Source organism: Lemur catta, chromosome 1 (genome assembly GCF_020740605.2).
Source record: "Lemur catta isolate mLemCat1 chromosome 1, mLemCat1.pri, whole genome shotgun sequence".
NCBI lineage: Eukaryota > Metazoa > Chordata > Mammalia > Primates > Lemuridae > Lemur > Lemur catta.
Genome location: NC_059128.1, coordinates 162,055,338 through 162,078,060, shown reverse-complemented (window position 1 = coordinate 162,078,060; position 22,723 = coordinate 162,055,338). Strand labels below are relative to the sequence as shown.

Genomic DNA, 22,723 nt, shown 5'->3' with positions numbered 1-22,723 from the left:
CTATAATACAGTATATAATTATTCTAAATGAATGGTGCTGCTAATAAGACTATCAGACATAGATGTAATAGTTTTTCTTTCTGTGTCTATCTCAGTGCCTCTTCCTGTGATTGTTTCTGTCTCTACCACTACTCCCCTTTCCCCAGCTTCTTCCCACCTCCCTTTTCACTGACTCACACACGCACACACACACAAACATGAAAGTTAGAAAAGCAAAACTTTAGTGATGACAGTGTTAAACTTCTATTGATTGCCAAAATGGTCAATGATGGAGACAGAACTAGACCCAAGATTTGGATCATGAACCTAACATAACCATACTTAGCAACAGACTGGCTACAAGAACCTGGGAAGGATAATTTAAAATGAAGATAAATGGGCCATGTGATAAACTTCAGTGTAAAGGTAATTATGTACTTTAAGTTTGTTTGGATTAATGTACCTGGGAAAACAATTTCATACAGCCTCTGAAAAGGTAAGGAAACATCTCTACCAAAAGGCTACTAGAAAATTTCACTCAATTATAATTAACAAGAAAAAAATCCCACTAATTTTAAAACCATGATTGAATACAGTACTATAATACCTCAATTACCTGGCATGATGAAAGGTCAATGAATGCCATATAAGCAACTTTCTTCCATCAACATAAAAATCAACATCAAAACATCCTCAAGACTTAAAAGTAATTTTTGTCCAGATGTGGTAATACACTTGGAAAATGCATGGCTATCTGCCCCTACATTGAATAACAAACTGCTTTGCTTATAGAGCTCTCCACTGTGTTTTTTGCGGTATTTCTCTCATGTCCTATAGTTGTCAGGTTATCAGCTATCAATTTGTTTACGATTATATATTAGCTTTTAGCAATGTCAAATTTATATCCCTTTGTCATTTGCTCAGTCTAATTTATCTGGATAAATATAAAGACAAAAAACTAGTTTTTACACTTATCATATATTTTAGCCTATTTTAACATCTTAAACTACCATCTTTTTTAATCAAAAAAGGAGGCACTGAGAAATAAGACTAAGTGAAAGAAGCTAATGATTGGCAGGGATTTCCTAGGATGAAATATATTTTGATAAACAGATTTTAGGGGGCATTCTAATATTTCCCCCCTATTTCTAAGTTTCTGATTATACTCCAGTTGGCTGAAACTATTAGAAATGTGATCTTTAAATAACAGATGTGCCAGATGTGTTACTGTACATTCAAAGAAAAGATGGGGAAAAATCCCTTTTCTTGTGGGTTGGAAGAAAGAAGGTTGGGGAAGGTCACTTAATCGTTTGGCCTACCAGGAGAGACTCTGGGGTATGGAAACCTAATTCAAGTCCCTACTCTGTTTCCCATGTAGGCTAGAACACCAGTAGGAGCAGTATTTTTATCACTAATTTTTAAAACAGTTGCTTCAAATCACAGTGAAGATTAACCATTTTCTCATTATCTCCTTGCCAAAATTAAATTGTTTTATAAAATGCCCCATCTTAGGCATAAGTATTCTCCACTGCTGAAATTTTATATTACATATTTGAAAGTTCACCTACTTCAGTAGAACCCAAATCTAGTCCTGACTTCACAAAAAGGCCTTTAGTATTTTATATTTGCTATTCTATTATCCATATACTCAATAATTCAGATATCCCCAAATGGATATCACAAAAAGTTAATTATATGACCACAGATATTTTTATATGAACCAAAGAGATGATTCTATAAGGCTGTTACATGAAATGCAACTATAAAATTGAAAATTAGCACAAGAAAATTCTCATTTTGCTATAGCACCTTTTAACATATTATTATTAGAAATGGCATCTAGAGATGTAGAGGCAGGAAAGTGGAGTTCTTTCTCTAGAACCCATCAGCAGCCCAGGTGGCAGTAGGAGAAACGGGATGGAAGCAGTGATAAAAATGCCACACAGAGCACTCTGGCTTTATTTATTTATGCCACTCCCTTCCATCCTCTCCCTAGTACCTCATATGGAAAAACGGTCCCTGTTCAGTCTACACAGAATGCAAAGGAGAGAAGCAGGCTCTGGGTGTTGCCTTGTGGTGAGGTGAGGGGAGGGTTCAAGTGAATAATAGTAATCTTGGAGATTGTGAACTTTTTACTGCGGACTGAACAAAATCCAAATAAGAAGTCTGTGTCTAGTTCTACGATAGTAGAGCTATGCTGGTCAAAAGAACCTTGAGACTTGGAAGTATATTTTTTAAAAAATTGGATTAAGAAAATAATTGGATTAAGACTGGGGGGGGATGGGTGCATACCTACGTGATGAGTGCGATGAGCACTGTCTAGGGAATGGACACACTTGAAGCTCAGACTCGGGGGAATAAGGGGGTATGGGCAATATATATAAACTGAACTTTTGTACCTCCATAATGAGCTGAAATTAAAAAAAAAAAAGAAACAAAAAGAGTCAAGAAATAATGTTCAACTATCTTGTTTTGGTTCTAATGCGTTGAGACACTTGGGCATGTCATCTAATTATTAAAAGTTTCTAATCTGAATGTGTATATTGGTATATAGTCTTTGAAAATTTTGGAGATTATGTAAACCAGTCTAAACTACTTCTACATCTATCTCAGAACATTACATCTGTAATCATGGAATGAAAATTATATCTATATGTTCAGATGATACTAGGACATCTTTTAAATTTCAAGTATTCTCTCATTAGCAGCCTGTTTTATTATTCCATAGCTATTTTACTGATTTTTCTCATATTTCTAGGCACATTATTCTCAGTTGGATCATTATCAACTATTTAATATTTCATAATAATTTTGTGTGATTTAAAGGTTAACATTTTCAACTCCTAGTTAAATTTTTTGATCAAAGATTCAAATATATCAAACATCTACGATATACTGAATTTTAAAACTTTAGTACTGTCACAATAGCGGTTTACCACAATGAAATAGATGCATATGAAAATACGCATGTTGAGTGGGTCACATTAGCTGTCTTTATAGGTAAGGGCATAATTTTGTCACTAAGTCCAACTGTGAAAGCTGTCAGAATCAAAATGGAGTCACTTGGGTCAAACTCTAACAAAAATATCATCGATCCTCCATATCCATGGGGTTCTGCAACCACAGATTATACCAGCTACAGATTGAGAATACAGTACTCTTGGGAGGCAGAACCCATGGACAGGAAGGGCCCATTGTTCCTATCCTCAGTTCTGTAGGGCTGACTGCTGGACTTCAGCATCTGCAGAATTTGGTATCCCTGGGGCCCCAGAACTAATACACTGAGGATACTGAGGAACATCTATAAAATTATAAAGACTGGGAGGTTAAGAAGGAAGGGTCTTCATGCACACATGTCTATGATAAGAACTATTACAAAGACTCTCTAAAGGGCTCTTATGCACACATGCCTGTAAGAAGAACTTTTGCCAAGGATTTTCTAAACTGCAGCTTGCTACAAGTCAAAAGGACAGTTAGCTGATGCACAAGAACACTTGCCTGACACACTGTCGCCATTGATGAACTGGTGTCAACTCCTGCAATAAGCCCCTTTAATCATATTCTCTATGTTTCAAAACCAATTACATGTACTTCTCTCTTGTGCCTTTAAAAGCTTCTCCTTGCCTCAACCTCTTTGGATATGACTGTGGTCCCCATAGCCTGCATATTGCAGATCTGCAAATCCCCTGCACATTCCCAAATAAACTCAATATCTTTGGAGAATTTCTCTTTTTGTTATTGAGGTTGACAAACTGAATTCTACCCATCATATTACTGCAAAAGAAACCCAAAAGAATGCATTAAAGAGTAGGAAATGAAGACTGTCTTTGCTCATATTGTTTATCTCCCTGAAAACTCCTGCCCTGCTAGAACACCTAGCAAACAGATCTTCTTCCTAACACCCACCACCTCAATCTTCAATTATAATTATCCCATTTGATCTTCCTCTGGTTCTTGATAAATGCTTCCATTATCACACTAGTCATAATCTATGTTACTCCCTTCCATGTTTGCCTCCCTACTAGATCGTGAGTACCCCAAGGGCAGGGTCTGTGTTTTATACATAATGGGTGTACAATAAAGATATGCAGAACGACTGAACCAAAACAAAAGATATAAACAAATGCCAGAAAAACAGCTGTGAAACTCTGGATTAAAAATAAAATGAGACATGGAATACTATTCACTGATAAGAATGAAATAAATAATGTGTTTTGTAGCAATGTGCGTGGAACTAGAGGTCACTATCCTAAGTGAAGTAAGTCAGGAACAGAACAGAGTATATGTTGCATGCTCTCACTTACAGATAAGAGGTAAACTATGGCTACACAAGGACACACAGAGTGGTATAACAGACGTTGCAGACTCGATGGGGGAGAGACTGAGAGCAGGTGAGAGATGAAAAATTATCTGTGGGGTACAATGTACCCTATTTGGGTGATAGGTACACTAAAAGCCCAGACTTTACCACTATACAATATATACAGATAACAGAATTCAACTTGTACCCCCTAAATGTATTAGATTTTTTAAAAAAGGAAAAAAATTAAAATGAGAATATATACTATTGCCACTTCACTGCAATGGGCAAGGCAATCTGATATAGAAAATAGACAAATATTCAATACCAATTTCTACTACAATATTCTGTGAAAATTTCTCCCTTAAACCATTTCTTTCTTATAAATTGTCCATGAAATAAAAAACCAGAAATTAAATATTACATAGAGCTATGTTTATAAAGCAGACCAATGAGTAAATAAGCAAGCTAACTATAAATTTTAAAAAAGATTTCTAACTTTCCACTTTTGAACCCTAATTCTATGCATTATCTTCTCAAATTACAGCAAATATTTAATAGACTTGGTATATTTCACCACCACACCCAAACAGTGCAGCATGATAATGTATATTAATAGTGCAAACAGTGACCCATGGGGCTGACAGCAAGGCATTTCACCTGGGAACACCAGGGGAAAAGAGAAGTGTGTCCAACGGAAGGGACTTCAGTGCTGATTGACTCGGAGAAGCTTATCCTCATATTTCAAATGTATGCCTGTCTTTTCAAAGATAAACATTTACACAGCCTTGGATGATCAGGCTTTCAGCTGACTATGTAAATAAACAAACATGAAAAACTTTCCCCCTAAAGCCTGGGTACAGATTATAAAAAGGGCTTGAAGGAGTTTCTCAAGGAAAGAAACCCAAACTATAAAATGTATGCTCAAGCCAGTGTGGATTGGTAATTGAGGCTGTAAATGCAAACAAATCAGTTAATTTTTTAAAATGTAACATTTTCAGAGCCTAAGTAATCAATAATTATTTCAGAGAGATTGTATATTATGAAGAATCACAGATATTGACCAGTTCCACTATCAGAAAAATAATAAAGTTACTTCAAAAAAATATACTCATCATTCAAATGTGAATTTTTTTCCCTTCTCTCAAAGGAGGCTCCATTATGGAGATAAGAACAAAAGGTAATATTCTGACTTTAGTTTCTGAAAAATGAAAAGGTTACACATTTTGTGCTCTCTGAAATTATCATGTAACTGTAAAGCTTGTGGTGCTTCTTAAACAAATACAGAAACAACAAATAAGAAAATTTGATAATGAGATTGTGAGGCTAAATATAAAAGATTATACAAAAAATTCCTCCTATATAATCTATAGATAATGATAGATACATCTGAATCTTAAAATACTCATTTATTGCCACTTTAGAACTGGAAAGAATTTTTTAAAACTTTTCTGAGGCAAAGGTCAACTTTGTCAGGTCAAAGAGTTGATCAAAACTTAAAGGAAGTTTTAGAAAAGAGAGAGGGAAAGGAAAGGTGAGGAAACTAACATTTGTTACCCACTATGTGTTAGATGATTGGGCCAGGTATTTTATAGGTAAACTCCCTACAACTCTATGATATAGATGCTGTTAACATCCCAGTTCTACAGATGAGGTAATTAGGAATCAGAGAGGTTAATTACCTTACCTTAGGTCACATAGTCAATAAGTAGAGGGAAGATGTAAACTTTAGTCATCTTTGTGCTTTTTCCAAATTGCTTCTCTAAATCATGTACTTATTCTTAAGAACTTCTTAAAATTATATAGATTCTCAATAAAATACAGGCAACACCAAAATCAGAAAAGCAATGCTCTAGGAATCAGGAAAGAAGGCCTGATTCTGGGCCCTCCTTCCTCCTCTTCATTTACTAAGGTATGAAACCCTGGATAAGTAATTAAAATGGCAAGGCCTTTGGAGCTTAAAAAGACTGGGTGGGAGGAAGAAGGATTAAGTATTCAGGTTGTTATCTATTATCTTTAGTATGACTCACAGCAAAAAAATTGATTCTAAAGAGCCCATATTATTAAAAATAACAAGATTAACAAAGTTGTATCATTCTACAAGTATGACTAGAACCCAGATTTCTGAATTTTAAATTTTGTTGTCCAAAGTAGGCTTTTGTCCTGTTATCTCTCCTCTAATATTTTGAATCACTGTTTCATTGTTATTTCAATGAGATGTATAATCTTCTTAAATACAAATGTCACAGGTATTATACTAAAACTAAATGTAAATGATGAAAAGAGATTTCCGAAATTATTTTCCTCTCAAATTACTGATGTAAACAGAATACATAAAAATCTTTGTGATAAAACTTGAAGCCTAATTTTAAAAATTTACTCAATGATTCAAGAAAGTTCAAATTTATGTATTTGAAAAGACTAAAAGACTTAACTTTTAGATTCAAAAGGCTATACCAATTGTAACTTTTTAAAAACTTTTTACCAACTTAAATAGCCTTTTGACTTAGTGAGCTATATATATAGAACATATTATACTGAGAAAGGGAGGCAACTTTGGAAGTTCTGATCAATATCAAGAAATTGGAACACTACTGCTTTAGAGCCAAATGTCTTTTTTTGTCTTTCCTTAAGAGGAATAAAACAAAATGTATAAAGGGAAATAAGTTCCTTTTACTTCTTCCATAAAATTTTTTTGAAATATGAAATACAATATTTTTAGAGGAAAAAAAAGCCAAAAAGTATAAATATTTTCTTTAAAAAAAACAAATAATGTGAGGTTTACAAGTATTCAAGTCTTTATAAATTTTTAAGTCTCAAGTCACTGCACTATCCCAGTTGTAGGTGTTATTAACTATAAAGACACACACAAATATTTTGCAATCTTTTTTGCATCCAAGTAACTTTTGTTTTTTAATTCAGTATTAGGGTTCCTAACTAAATTATTATAATCCTCAGTTCATTGGCTGTGACTTCTAGTTGAGCAGCCACTGGTTTTTATTATTTTGAATTGTGTGTCTTGAAGTCAACATTGCATTTACACATGATTATTTGAAAAGTATCCAATTGTCAAGATCCAGGAGATAGTACATTTTTCCTAACAGCACAGCTTGGGAAAATACACTCATAAATGGTGCCACATGAAATTTAGTTGGAAAAAAATACTTAAGAGTAAACTAGATAATTTATTACAGTATAAACAGAATCTAGAAAATCAGAGTTAAACATGTACAAATTTATTTTAAAACACTCTACAATGACTTATATTCTATCTTATGCCATTTACATTATACAATGGCAGGATGATGTGCGAAAATTAAGCAATATTTTGAATTTCCCTGAGAATGCCAAATGACTGGTCTGGTTTTCTCTAAATAAAGTGATTATTAAGCCAAGTTTAACCATATATTTTTGACTACATAAACAGAACTTAAATCTTATCAATGTGAGGCAAAAATGAAGTTATTTTCTATACTGGGAATTATCGCATTATACCCTAAAAATCTGAAAAAAACATGTTGACTCAAAAACCGTACAGACTTCCTGTGAACTTTTGTAAAAAGTTATAATTTAATCAAAAAGATGTTTAGAAACCTAAGGTAATAAAAGGAAAGTTTAAAAATGTTCACCTTCAATTTATTTCATAGGTCACTGTTATACCATCTAATAAGATAATTAAAAACATGCAAGCAGCTGGTACTACAGCTAAACAGATTAATGTAATAGTCTGTAGTCATGTGTGCTGGCAAGGGGCTTGCCTCTTTTGGCGAGGAGAAGGTCAGCTGCCCTTGGGAAGAGGAAGGGAGGGGTAGCCCTATGATACAGTCACCAAGTTAAACATCTACAGCAAACTGATAATCAGGAAACCACTTCTCTTCTTTCATCCCTATCAAAGTTGTCTCAGTTTTAATGGGTAAATAAGAAATAGAAAAAGCTCATATAATTTAGCAGAAAACGTTAACATTGGCCTTTAAAAAGTATAAAACATATTTCATAAAACTAATAATGTCTTCTCAATTCTTATAAATTTCACATTTTATCATGTCATCTGCAAATTAGTTGAGAGATGTACGATCAAAAATTTGAACCAAAATTTCCAAAACAAGATCTGGTCTACTACTCGAGTATCATATAATAATCATACTGGTGGCTTAGGAGTTAAATGCAGCTGTATTCTATCTGAATCAATGAAACAAAACCACAAGAAGATAAAAATCCAAAGTAAAACCTCCTAGACTATAAGAAATAGGTTTATGAGCATTAGGCACATAAAGCTACAATTAGGGTCCATTGATTTTAAATTTCAGAACATATCTGTCAAGCTGAAGATATCCATCTCTGAACTTACACTAATAGTAAAACAGTGACTCATGCCTATAATCCTAGCACTCTAGGAGACTGGCGCTGGAGGATCACTTGAAGTCAGGAGTTTGAGACCAGCCTGAGCAAGAGCAAGACCCCATCTCTACTAAAAAATAGAAAAAAATTAGCCGGGCGTGGGGGTGCAAGCCTGTAGTATCAGCTACTTTGGAGGCTGAGGCAGTAGGATTGCTTGAGCCCAGGAGTTTGAGGTTGCTGTGAGCTGGGCTGACACCGGAGCACTCTAGCCTGGGCAACAGAGGGAAACTCTTTTTTTTTTTTTTGAGATAAAGTAAAGCAAAACATCTCCCCTTCATTTTTACCAGCTGTTTAACTTGGAATACTATATCAGGGATTGAGAGTTTCAAGGCCGACATTATATTTGATCTTAGGTCCCTTTCTGCTAATAGACAAAAAAAGTTATTTTCTGTAAGATATAGATTTTTTTCTCTTCCTTTTGGTGTCTATATTAGAGCACTGTAAAAACCTCTACAATATCAAAAAGCTAATAATGATGATAATGACATTGACTGGAAGATAAAAGCAACTTTTATTTGGCATTTACCATGTGACATTATCCCATTAAATTTATTTGTCAAAGTTTATCAACTGTACTTTATTATCAACCATAATTTATTATCTCTACTTCAAAGGTGAGGACTCTAAAGCTAAAACTTGTCCTAAGTATTCAGAGTAGTTGGAATCAGGATTTGAATCAACATACTATGCTTAGATATTATCTAAAAAAACAAACAAAAACCCAGAGCCTATGCCCTCTTGAACCTGACAGTCTAGTACCATAATAAGATAAATAATGAAAATAATATAGATTTGGTTGACCAATTCAAGACTGAATTCAAGATAATAAATCTCAGCATATGCTACAGAAGGGTACAAGCATTGGAGGGTGAACACCGGTAACAGTTACCAATTTACATGAAGTGAGCACAAAAGAAGTATTACCATGGCTTTGCATTTAGATTTTCAAAAGGCTGTATTTCATGCATTTTACCTCAGTCTTTAAAACAGGTGCAGGAAAGAAAAAGGTTACACATTATAATGCCCATTTTATAAATGAAAAACTAAAGTTAATCTTAATCCTGGACATAAGTATATACAGCTTGAGTATGTTGGTGATAAAATTAAGGCCTGAGCTGTCTAACTGTGAATAAAGGTTAGGATTTCTGAGGTAGTTTAAATAATACAAAAGTAGAATTGTCATACAAAAGGAGAATTTTTATACAAAAGGATATCTGAGGGTTGAAACGTGTATTTTTCTAATAACTTATTTCTAGTTTGAAAGAGCTAAATTGGGCAACAGAAAAATAATTTTCATTTTTAAAAGTAAATTTTATTGACAATTCTCTTGCCATTTTAATGTGATTCTGCAACAATTTGTAGGTGTTGTCAGTTAACCTTAATATGAAAATATACCCCAGAGCTGTACTTCTATGAATTCTACATTTAACCCAAGTGTCAAATTTACAAGTAAGCTCATTATAAGAACTATTGCCTACTAAGTTGAAAAATATTCATTTCACACCTTAAATACTATAATACTATTTAATAGCAGTGCTGGCCTGCCAACTATTAAAAGCCTACTTTTACATACTGTACTACCTGAGCTTTTTATCTTGCCTTTTTAATTACAACAATAAATTAATATCCTAACATTACACAGTGATAGGCATTGATTAAAAATATTTGGTTAACATCAGTATTTACTGTGCAAAGTTGCATTAGGAGTTCATTTTCAAAATATAATTATTATTCAGTAATACTGATACTTTAATCTTCAAACTATTCTAGAACAAAATAAACTACAAGATAATACTGTGCCTTCACATTAAAACATTTCTCTTAACTTTATATTATGTCCATTATTTACCATAATTAGCTAAACTACAAATGTTAATTGTAAAATATAATTCATGAACAAAATTTATATACAAATAAAGGGATTTTCCTTCCTTTGAAATATATCCTTTTTTCCTTTTGTCTTGGTTTTTACTGTATTTATACCTAATAATATTACCATCATAGATTTCACATATATTATCATATTAACATTCCTCAGTTACATGCTAAATCATGAATATTTATTTAGCTATCTTTCATATTCACTTTTTTTGGTTATCATTGTTATCATTTATGACATGTTCAGATAGGGGATTCTACTTATTATTTAATATGTCAAATCCAAGCTTTATATTATGCTTCTGGACTAAAAGAAGGATTTGGAGCATTCCAACATTTAAAAGATAGAATAGATATGGTGAAAATATAATGACAACATCTGAGCTTTATTGCTGTGATAATACCCTTCCAGAACACCAAGGCAACATAAGCCTTTTGTAGTATCTCTGACACTTGAATGACTGATTATTTATACAGACCCCAACTGGTATAAAATAAAGATGTCAAGTGTTTCAATTACCATCTCATTTCTAAAATTCATAAAGAAATTATAAAAATCTTACATTTACCACATTCTTATTAAGTACTTCCTGTATACATGCCCCTACTTTAGATGATAAAAGCTTGCCTGAAATCTGAAGAAACAAATGATGTAGTTCCAATTAAGGATATAGAATATGTATATAAATAAAAATATAAACTAAGTATAAATGCCATGTTTATTATAGAAAAAGAGACATAGTTTAATATTCAAATGAGTTTTCAAGTATACAGTGGTTCTTGCATAATTTTATAGTGTTGTTACACAAGTATCAGAGCTAATTAATCATAAGGACAATGTAGTCCAATTAAAGTATTTCTTCAGGAATCTGCATTGCTATCTATAATGTTAAAATGTATTATTATTGAATCTGCATTTATTTTCCTAAGAGAAAACAACTGAGTTCTTACACCACTTTGGTTCAGTATACAGATTTTCAAATATTACTGAAAATACCTTAATCTTTCATCTTTCTGGATTTCCCTATTATAATGGTACAAAAATCGTAAACATTTTTACTCAAAATTCAAATCACAAGGAGAATATTAACAAAGGACTAGATAAAATACATATTTTCTTAACTAGGATATCCTTTTTGTAAAAAATTACTTACTGAGATATAACTGCCCTATTTGCTGAAGAACTCAAGCAGGATATTAACAAACAGCACTTAATTCAACTATGAATTACATTTTAAGCTCTCTTAGGCACTTGTCAGCAGTTCTCTGTTTTAGCAAGAAACCTAAAAGGAAGCTTTAGTACTGTAATAGATATACTGGAAAAACAAAAAACACAAAAGGATTATAATGAAGCTTAATACTAAATGTGCATTCATTCCAATTATCCTACTATAGAATAACAACAGGTATCTGCAGTAAGTTCATTTACTCAAGAATTTAGGATGTTATATTTTCTGTTACTCATTAAATCTGCAATCACATAACACAATATTCTTTACATTATGTATCTATGTATTCATCACCTACCTATAGGAATTAAAAGTCCCCTCAGAGTCTAAAGTAGAACTTGTTCGTCTTCCATTTTTATTTGAATCTCCTAGAAAACAAAATTTAAAACACTGAAATAATGGAGATTATGAAACTGATTATTTCTGTTGAAAAACTACTATGTGATAGCTATATGCAATATATTAGTCAAAAAGCATATATTTACTCACCCCTCTCCCAATTTATCTTTTGTATTCAAAGTTTTTTAGGCAAAAAGATTCATTTTGATGCTGAAATATAAACCAACAATCCACTCCTAAATTGGATAGTAATACTGCCAAAGTAATTGCTAACAGGAACAAATGAAGTATAGTTAGACATTTTATTTTTATGAATCACAGCCAAAACTAAAATTTATAAACCACCTAACCATACCCTAATGTTTATGAACAAAGGCAATTTTTTGATAGTGACCAGGTCACCAATCCTGATCAGCAACGTAGTCAAACGAGTACAGAAGGTTTTCCAGCTCCTAGTTCACCACCTGCTTAGAAGGCAGACAGGTAAACCAGAAAGCAGACCTGGGAGATGGTGATCAAGAACACATTTTAATAAACTTTTAATATACCTTAATGCTCTTCATAAAATTTTAACTGTCAAAAGTTCAGCCATTTAAAACATGAAAGAGCAACAAAACCAAAAGTTATTTGTGTCTCCTGTAATGATACATTTAGAAAAAAACATTTTCACCGAAAAAACTGTCATATTCATAAAATCAAATTCAGAACAAATTCATATATGTCAGTCAAAAGACTAATAAAATAAAAATAATTGTACTAAATAAGTTGAAAAATTGTGTACTCATACCTCAATGTAAAATATATATTATTAATAGAAATTTAACAGCTTAATTTTTTAAATATATACTACAAAGTACAATTTTTATGAAATCATAGTATACTACTATTAATATACTATTTACCTTCAAAACAAATAAAAAGACTAGACTCTGACTACATTTTCTACCCCTAATTTCTATAATGTAACTTTCAAACATCAGGTTATATTCATTTTAAAAATATTTACAGCTTAATAATCTAATGATTCATCCATTTTAATTTAGACTTTTACTCCACTTTGAACAATCTAAGGTACCACTGAAAATCATCACAGTGGCCCTGGTTAAGTCGAATAGTAATTACAGAGCTTTCACTTTAAAGATGAGATTATTTTTAATTATTGAATATAGTACTTAAGGTACTATACTTACATAATTATGCTATTCATTAAATGGTTACTGAAAGCTGAAGTGTAATTTTAATGACAGCTACCTATTTTTCTTTAAGCATTTTATAGTTCTATAGATTAGTATAGAACACTGGTTCTCTTCAAGAAATTGGTGAGATATGTGCAGCTATGCAAAAGTGTTCAGGAGGCTGAGGACTAGCCCACTTAATAAACTTTTAACGCTACTCATTTTTTAAAATACACTTCCAGGTTTTTTTGTTTTATGAAAAAACAAAAAATCCTAAAAATGCATTACATCACTCAAAAACGGTGACAATTTATAGAAGAAAATAATCCAAAAACACTTAAATATTTAAAATTAATTTAGCTGGGTATATGTTGTTAATTCATTGAAAACATGAATACAGTAAGATTACTCATACAACACACTTCATTTTCTTTTTAAAAATTAATATTATAATAAACTAAAAAAAATTAAAGGAAAATCAGTCTCTGTCTTGCTAAATGAAATTTCTTACAGCACATGTTATTTAACAGCTTGCAGACATTTCCTGTGAAACATTCCGTAATCAGTATAGAATAAGCACTATATTATACATTTAAAATATGAGCCTTCTTTCTCCTTAAAACTAAAGATTATGATTAAATATACCAAATCGTGCCAATAGAATATTTTTTCTTTAAGCTGATATTTATCAAATCAAATATAAAATCCTTCAAATAATTAAGACATTTAGTTTTTAAAACAACCAGTTTTTATCATAAGATACTACAAAGGTTTTCCTCAGTTTATAACTGTTTCCAAATGGAAATATTACATTAAATATAACTTTCAAAGTACAAAACATCATAAAGAGGAAAAAAAGAAGTTTTTCTTTCTCAAAAACATACCAAAAGGAGTACAATTGTTTCACTAACAATATCAGAGAAAAGATTTCAGAGTTTGCTATATGGGGAAAAGGCAATAAAGTTTTGAAGCGGGAAAAACGCTTTGTTCCCTCAATCCTCTAGTTGAAATTAATTATAGCAAATGTTTATGAAAACATCTGTTCCTTACAGTTATAAATTCTTAATTTTAGTATGGACGATTCCAGACTCTTATTTTGGAAGGAAACTGTCTGACTATTGAAAGGTTTACAAAAGAACAGACAGAATCTGTAATTTTGGAAAATTGTATATACAATGTGCTACATCCTGTAGAGATTTTCATTTGTGTGAAACATTTGGGGCGGGGGGCGGGTGCGCAGCTTAAAACTGGTAACTAGAAGAAATCAAAGACAAACAGAAAGGCTCATCTTTCAATTAAGCTGTAATATGATAAAAACATATCTATAACACAGGAAAACCCAACGAAGAATTACAAGCAAATGTTACAATACTATTCAATCTAATTTGGAGGCAAGTATAATAAAATAAGTATTAATTTTATCAGGAATTTAAATAAATGTAATGACAATACAATCACAGGAACGTATGTGCGCTGTTCCTCAAAAATAACAACAGAGGGTGCAAGAGAGTTTAATATGATACTTTTAGTTGCTATTCTGATTCTTGAACTAAGTTGTCAGGTAGCCATAACTGTAACAAGGATGCATAGGCTGTTCTCCGATCACGCACACACACATAAACACGTTAGTAATCTTACACAAAGACCTTTAAATGATCAAACAGCACAAATACCTAAATGTGTTTTTAATATAACAGACTTCCTTTCACTTGCTTGAAAAGTAATTTAACAATAGAATAAATTTTTAGAATAGATTTTAAAGGTATTTCAATACCTAATGTAAACTAACCAGTCAAATAACCTGGATATATTTACTCAGTACATTTTAAATACATGTATAAATTATACATAATATATACATACGTGTTACTATATATGTGTAACATTGTGCAACATATATCTTTAGAAACAGTTCATCAATTACATGTGACCACAGAGTCTGAAATTTGCATAACATTCATTTCTCATTAATTGGTACGTAACTTTGCAAAATGATTTCATAACATTCATAATTAAAATAAGTTGTCTGATTTGAAAAAAATAGGCTGGCAGTTGCATTAGTTTAAATGAGGAACAAAATGTATAGTATTCTCCAATTGTAATTTTAAACATGGATCTAACTTATTAACCCAATAAAATATGTATATTTGTAACTTAAATTTCAAAACAGAATGAATGGAATTCTGGACTCCCTTTTAGCTTTAACTGCAGTCATGTTTAACTAAGGGCATTTATAGGTTCTCTCTGTGTGCTATGGAATCATGCTAATTCTGTAGTATTTTTTATCCACAAATACCTAGTTCATGAAAGGAGAATCAACGGTTTTAAAATAGGTTAAGTTAAAAACATCCAGGATAAGACTATAACTAAGCACACCTACTCAAATGTGCCTTCAGTTTACATCTGAAAACATCGAGTTTTAGAGTATTATTATATAAGATATGAATTCTGAAAAGTATTACATAAGATTTTTATCTCTGAATTGTTAGAGAATTGTCACCAACTGTGTCTGATGAATATTTGATAGTAAGAGGGAAAAGTGACTTGGTTCAAGCTATGACAGAAAAAAAGCTATGGGTGTAGTTGTGTAGAGCCCTGAAAACTTTTGTGCCTTTTAAACTAATTTGCATAAACTACTGAAATATTTTAGTGAAATTTAAAATGCCTTATAAGGTAAATGATTTTTAAAAATTATGAATAAAATATATTAATGTATTGACACACAGTAAAGGCAAAAGGTAATGACTCAGCATTATCCATAAACATAGTAGCCACTAAGGATATTACATCATTTCAGGAATCAGGTAACCATCAGCCTTCCTATGCTGATAATTTATGGTAAAAATTCAGGACCACCCACTAGATCTAAGAGCCAGTGCTAAAGCCAATAAAGAAAATTCATGAATTTTATAATTGTCCATTTTCTCTCTTATTGTTGCTTTATCTACATTGTAATGATCTAATAGCCATATTTAGTCCTCTAAATATTTTCAAATTATTACAGATAATGAAAACTCAGATGTAAAATGGAAATGCATAAGGACTATTTTGCAATAAAAAACATTTTCAAGTGGATCATTTTAACTTAAGAGAATATTTTATTATTCCTATTAAATCTTTAATAGAATTCTTAAAAAAAAATAAAAAGAAAAGAAAGCAGTGACATCAGCATGATGGCACAGTCTGAACTCCAAGTACTTGTTTTTCCACAGGAACACTGAAAAACAAGCACTAGCTTTCAGAACTAACTTTGGCAAAACTCTGGGAAATTGTCAAAGACTTACCAAAACTAAATGGAAACTGAATCAAGCAAAAGGCAACTTAAAAGTTTTGTGGTGTTTTTACTTGCCCTTGCCCCCTCCCCTCCTTGGTTCTGCAGCAGTCTTGAAGAGGGAAGCTCCATTCATTCCCAGTTGGGGAGTCTGGTACTTGGTTAAGGAGGGAGCAGAGCAGACCATATTTGCAAATTGTTGTACACATCTGTTCTAACCTGTTTAGAGGCTACCTGAAGGATTGATACAAGGCCCTTGTCTCTGTTCAGCCTAAGTTTAGAAAAAGCAGCAGGTACTGCTGGAACACACAGCAAAGCAAAGAACCCACAGATGCCTGGGGCAAAAGACTACAACTGAAACATAAAATAGACCACCTAAGGCCTGCAAGCAAAAGCTGATGAGAGTTTCTTTGGGAAATTAGGACATTCAAAAGCATCTCTGTGTACAGGAGAATGGAGAAGGCCATGTGCATGGCCAGAGCAACATACTGAGAAGACTCTAAGCTTCCACCTCAAGCTGATCACTATATGACGCGTGTAAGCCTGGCTAAATATTAAAGGACTGCTGTGGCACAGAGCCATTCTGCAAAGGCAGGAAGAGATTTTGGTTTTGAGGGTGGAATCTATATAGATGCAAAGGGGTTCAGATACATAAGAGGAGAATAAATATGCTATTGATGATCTTTAGTTAAACTTTAAAGTATTTCTGGGAGAAAATCTTACTGAATTGGTAAAATTAAACTGACATATTCAGTTTCATAAAATTATGAAGTAAAGGCGTTATAGCATCATGATTAAAAAGCTAAGGCTCAGGCAAGATGGACCTTAGTACATGTTCTACCATTTATTTGTTCCATTATATAACAGCTCAATATCTGTTTCCTCACCTGTAAAATGGAGACAATAACAATTTCTACATAAGATGTAGTCAGGAAGAATAAATGAGAAGAATGAATGCAAAGTGCTTAGTGTAGTATATAGCACAATGTAAGTCCTCAATAAAAGTTCCCTATCATTTTTGTAAACAGTTTAATCAATACATTTATAATACTGGTTCCAGAGGAGGAATAAAAGGCTATTAATTCTATATAAAAAGAATACACTTACTTATAACTTAAAGAATTGAAAATTATAACTTTTTTCTTTTTAGTAATTGAAAACCATTATTTCTGAAAAACTTTTTTAATTAACAAAAACTTTATGAATTATACAAGGATGGTATATGAGACCTGTACAGCCTTTACAATATCCCTCCTGACAATGATCACATCGAACATCAAATACGATATAAAGAAAGACAATGGGAATACAGCAAATTTTTAAAAATTATACCCTTGAAATATAAAGCCATATAATCCATGACCTTAAGATATGTAAATGTTTCTTAGAGCTATGACAAAGAACTAAAACTATACTCAACCTATGAATAAACTAAAACACATGATATATAGTATTACACATATATCAATAAAATAAGCTATAAGAAGAATTCATTAATGATTTTGCAACCAAATGGAAACAAGGACTGATTTTAAAAATAATCATAAGTAGAACTATCCAATTTAAGTTAACATGTGCTATGGTTTGAATATGTCTCCCAAAAAGCATGTATTGGAAACTCAATCCCCAATGCAACAGTGTTGGGATATGGCGCCTAACGAGAGGTGTTCAGGTTAGGAGAGCTCCACCCTCACGAATGAATTAATGCGGATTATAAAAGGGCTTAATGCTGCAAGTTCAATCTCTTGCTCTCTCTCACATGCACTCTCTTGTCTTTCCGCCTTCCACCATGGGATAATGCAGCAAGAAGGCCCTCATCAGAAGCTGGTACCTTGATACTGGACCTCCTGGACCCCAGAACTGTCAGAAATGAGTTTATTTTCTTTATAAATTACCCAGTTTGTGGTATTCTGTTACAGGAACATAAAACAGACTAAGACAACTTGTACACAAATGCAAATATTTCTATTTATTATGATTGTCATTTCTCCAGGTACTCTATGGATTTAAGGCTGCTTGAATGATGTCTTAGTATAAAAACAAAGTAGATCAGAATCAATCAAGAACATGGGATGCTAAGGCAAAACTAATCTCTCTGGGTCCTAACATCCACAATTATTACAACAGAGAGTAGGACCAGATCGCACCTGCCAATCATCCAAATCATCTGGGAACAGGTATGTAGGTAGGGTCTGTGTGTGTGTGTATGAGAGTGGGGGGAAGAGAAGGGCGAGATTGAGATATTCATGAGTGAGATCCAGGACTCTACTTTAAAAGGTTTCCTAGATTATTCTGATGATCTGCAGACCTTTTCTATTCCAAAATAATAAGCTTCTACTGTGCTGAAAGTGACTGTCTCTTAATATCGATGGCAATTTAATTTGCCCCAAATGGGGAGGTTATTGAGTATTTTATATGCCCTCATTTACTAATGGCTAATGCCAAGGCATAAGCCATGATCATTTTTCCAGCAGTAGTAGTAGACTGCACTGAGCTATGCCAACCCCATGTTATCCCCCTATGACTAGTAAAATGTACTGTTCAGGCTGGGAGTGGTGGCCCACACCTGTAATCCTAGCACTCTGGGAGGCCAAGGTGGGAAGATTGCTTGAGATCAGGAATTTGAGACCAGCCTGAGGGCAAGCGCGAGACCCTGTCTCTACTAAAAACAGAAAAAGTACAAGGGGTGGGGATTGTGGCACAGGCTGCTGTAGTCCCAGCCACTCAGGAGGCTGAGGTGGGAGGACTGCAGTCTGCCTGGGGCAACAGAGGGAGACTCTGACCTAAAAAAAAAAAAAAATTACTGTTTATTGGGAGAGGGTGCAGTCCTCGGATGCCAAGCAGAACACTTTTATTGGCCTGTGTGGTCCTCCCATAGACCACCTGGACCTCAAAAGTACCTTCCTAGAAAAGAGTCATATAATACCAATACTGAAATTTAGACAATTACAAAAACGTATTTAGAGGAAGTAGATAAACAACAAAGTAGACTATGAGAAGAACTTGCTAGGAAGTAAATACGCTGACAAAAAATATTTGAAAATATTTCTTTAAACTTGGAGAAATAGTATTCAGGCCAAAGATGATTAATTATATAATTTTCCTTCACTACATTTTTATCCTAAAATACATGTAACAATTTGGTTTAAACTTTGGCTGACTGACATTTGTGATTTTGCTACTAGTCCTACAAAAGCTTACATAAAACACATCCCCCTCAAAAAAACACATTAGGTTTTCAAAAAGAATCTAATTGATACTTAGGGAATTCTAACTCTAATATTAAATTAAATTATCTGTTCAGTGCCTTAATAAACATATGTAAAAAAAGTCACATACATATTATTTGCTAAATAAAATACAGTATACTTGGGACTGAAGTCTTATTTCATTTTTCTACAAATCTTTCAAATAATACCTATAGAATATTTTTATGTTAATCAAAATTATTCTTTTTCTTCAATGTATTAAAAAAGGAAACATCTTTTATTACAGAAAAGATTACTTTGGGCGCTACACATTTTAACTATTGATTACAATAAGTGCTAGATCCCTTAAGATTAGTTTAACATCTAGTGGACAAGATTTCATAAAATATAAAGGCATCCATTAACCTCAGGTACTTTATTTTATCAGTTAATATCAGATATCTCCCATTTAGGTACCTGAAAAATGCAACTTGGAACCATTTGAAGTATATAAATTACCATTCATGAACCCAGGAGAGCTAATCCTATTTACATTTTTTAAATGATAGTTAACTGAACAAGTTCTTATAACAAAGATATACTTAAAAAGCATAATGGGTATTTTAACTATGAAGTCTCAAAGCCTAGATAAAGATAAATATTCTAAAACATATCTTTAGTATTACAAAAGATTTACTAACCCAAATCATATTAAAATACAGTAATATAAAATCCTCAGATATAATATCAAAATTTTAAAAAGTGTTTACCAAGTCCTTCACATAGAAAATTTCAAAATTATTTTAATTGATTTATACAAAAATGTTTAGTTTTATAGATTATTTTTGCTATGACATTAAAGAATTATTGTACTAAAATATGGTTTTCAGAGAAAAATTCTAAATCTATAAACTCATTTATATTTATCACTTTATTGTAATACAAAACTATTTATTAATAGAGGTGATATTTTTAAACCTGGTAATAACTACAAATATGTAAGAAATAACGGCTACTCCTTTAAATCTGCTAGGAAATGTGCAATATTGTACAAAATCATTATAGAGTCTAAAATATATCATGCAAAGTAGTTATCACTTATTGAGCATTTTATCCAAACTAGCAAATTATTAGTTATCTAGACAAACTGTAAGTGGGCCCTAATTAATAAATGCATTTTCTAATTCAAACTTCTAGTCATGCACCTAGATCATGTGATAGTTTTTCTAGGATGGTTTTTCTAGCAATTTGTTAAACACTTCCCATATTTGAGTGCTAATGTTATAGTAGTAAGCAAAAGCTCAAAACCAATCCCTGACATACCTGAGTTTGTTGAATGTCCTGCAGAGGAGAGGGACAGTGAAAGCAATGTACAATGATAACTCTGGAAAATGTTATACAGGGTAGTTACACACCTTGCTATAATAACATACAGGGGGTGGGGGGGCAGTGTCACTGACCATAAAGAAGGAACATTCCATTAGATATCAGCATGTGCCAAGATTCTGTGGAGGTCATGTTAAGGATTTTGATCTTTATCCTAAGATGAACAGGAAGTCAGTGAAGGAAAAGTTTTAAGCAGAAATATAACATAATAAGATTAGTTTTTAAATGCTTACTTGAACTTCAGGGTGAGGTAATTTGTGGGTGAGTATAGGAAGAAGGGGAGTACACAGAGGGAGACTGGATAATCAGCTTTCTGGTAGTCCAAAGCAAAAAATAATGATAGAATAGCTATCAATATTGATGATACTATCACCAGACCATCTTAAGTATGGCAATTTACCATTTGTAAAGCCCATTAATATTTTAATCTCATTTGAATCATTCAGTCATTCAACGAAAATTTACTGAGTTTCTATGATACCAGACACATAGTTCCAGTTCTAAGAATTCTGTACTACAAAGAACAGAACAGAATGAAGTAGAGAGGCAGGGAGAGAAAACACAAGAAAATAAATTCATATATGAGAGATAATTATAAGAACTATATATATAGAAAATACAGTAGAATAATGTGACATTTAGTGACTGGGAGAGGGTGCTAGGTGATATCTGAGTTCAGATTTTAATGACACACAAAAAAAATCAGCCATATGAACATCTAGGACAAAGGGCACAACATGTGAAGGCCTTACAGCACAAGTCAGCTTTTAGAAAAGAAAATAAGGCCTAAATGGCTGGAAGATTAGGGGCAGAGGAGTAGGAGAGGAGGTCTGCAAGACAAGGAGCGAGCGGCTACAGAATTTAGGGTTTTAAAGGGAGGAAGTCTTGATTTTACAAGTACAATGAGAAGCCACTGAGAAATTTTAAAATGATGAAAAAAACGAAGGCTGTTCTGACTGCCATGTGAAGACTAGACTGAAAGGGGGGAAGAGAGAAGTAAAGAGATGAGTTAGGATATGGATCATAGCATAATATGATGAAATTGGAAGAGAAAATTGCATATTTAATTCTAGCATATTCTAAACAGGATCTGATTTGAAATTACTCATATGGTAAGAAAAGTAAATAATTGTGTTCCTAATAATTTCCATTCACAGTACAGAATTATTTTGATTATTAATAATTTTATTTAAACGTCTTTCTACATATATCAGAAGTTAAATTGATTTCTAAATAAGATTGACATCTGTATCACACACACACACACAAAACCAACATGGAAGAAACAGTAAAATAGCACATCACAAATTACTAGTAGGATTTCCATCCCACCCATGGGAAGACCACCATAGCATCTCTCTCCCACTGACTGCAGATAAAAACTCATGACAAAATACACAAAAAGGCAACTACTCAAAGATTCTAAAAAGTAAATAATAGGAGGCATGTTGGAGAAGAAGTCAGTGGTGGTGAGTGTTCTATTATTTTTTCTCTGTCAGGCAGAATCTGAGAACTAAATAGCAGAAAGAGAGAGCAAAAACTCCAAAAGAATCTCATTTTTCTGGGACTGGAAAAAGGAC

General features: G+C 32.6%; 1 protein-coding gene across 2 annotated transcripts in view; it reads right to left on the bottom strand.

Annotated features, from left to right (window-relative positions):
* TBC1D5 (TBC1 domain family member 5) overlaps positions 1 to 22,723 on the bottom strand; it is a 538,038-nt gene that overhangs the window by 237,549 nt on the left and 277,766 nt on the right. For both annotated transcript variants that reach the window (XM_045538232.1, XM_045538239.1), the window contains exon 5: positions 12,083 to 12,152. In XM_045538232.1, coding sequence (XP_045394188.1) covers positions 12,083 to 12,152 — 70 coding nt within the window. The remainder of the gene's footprint in view (positions 1 to 12,082; positions 12,153 to 22,723) is intronic.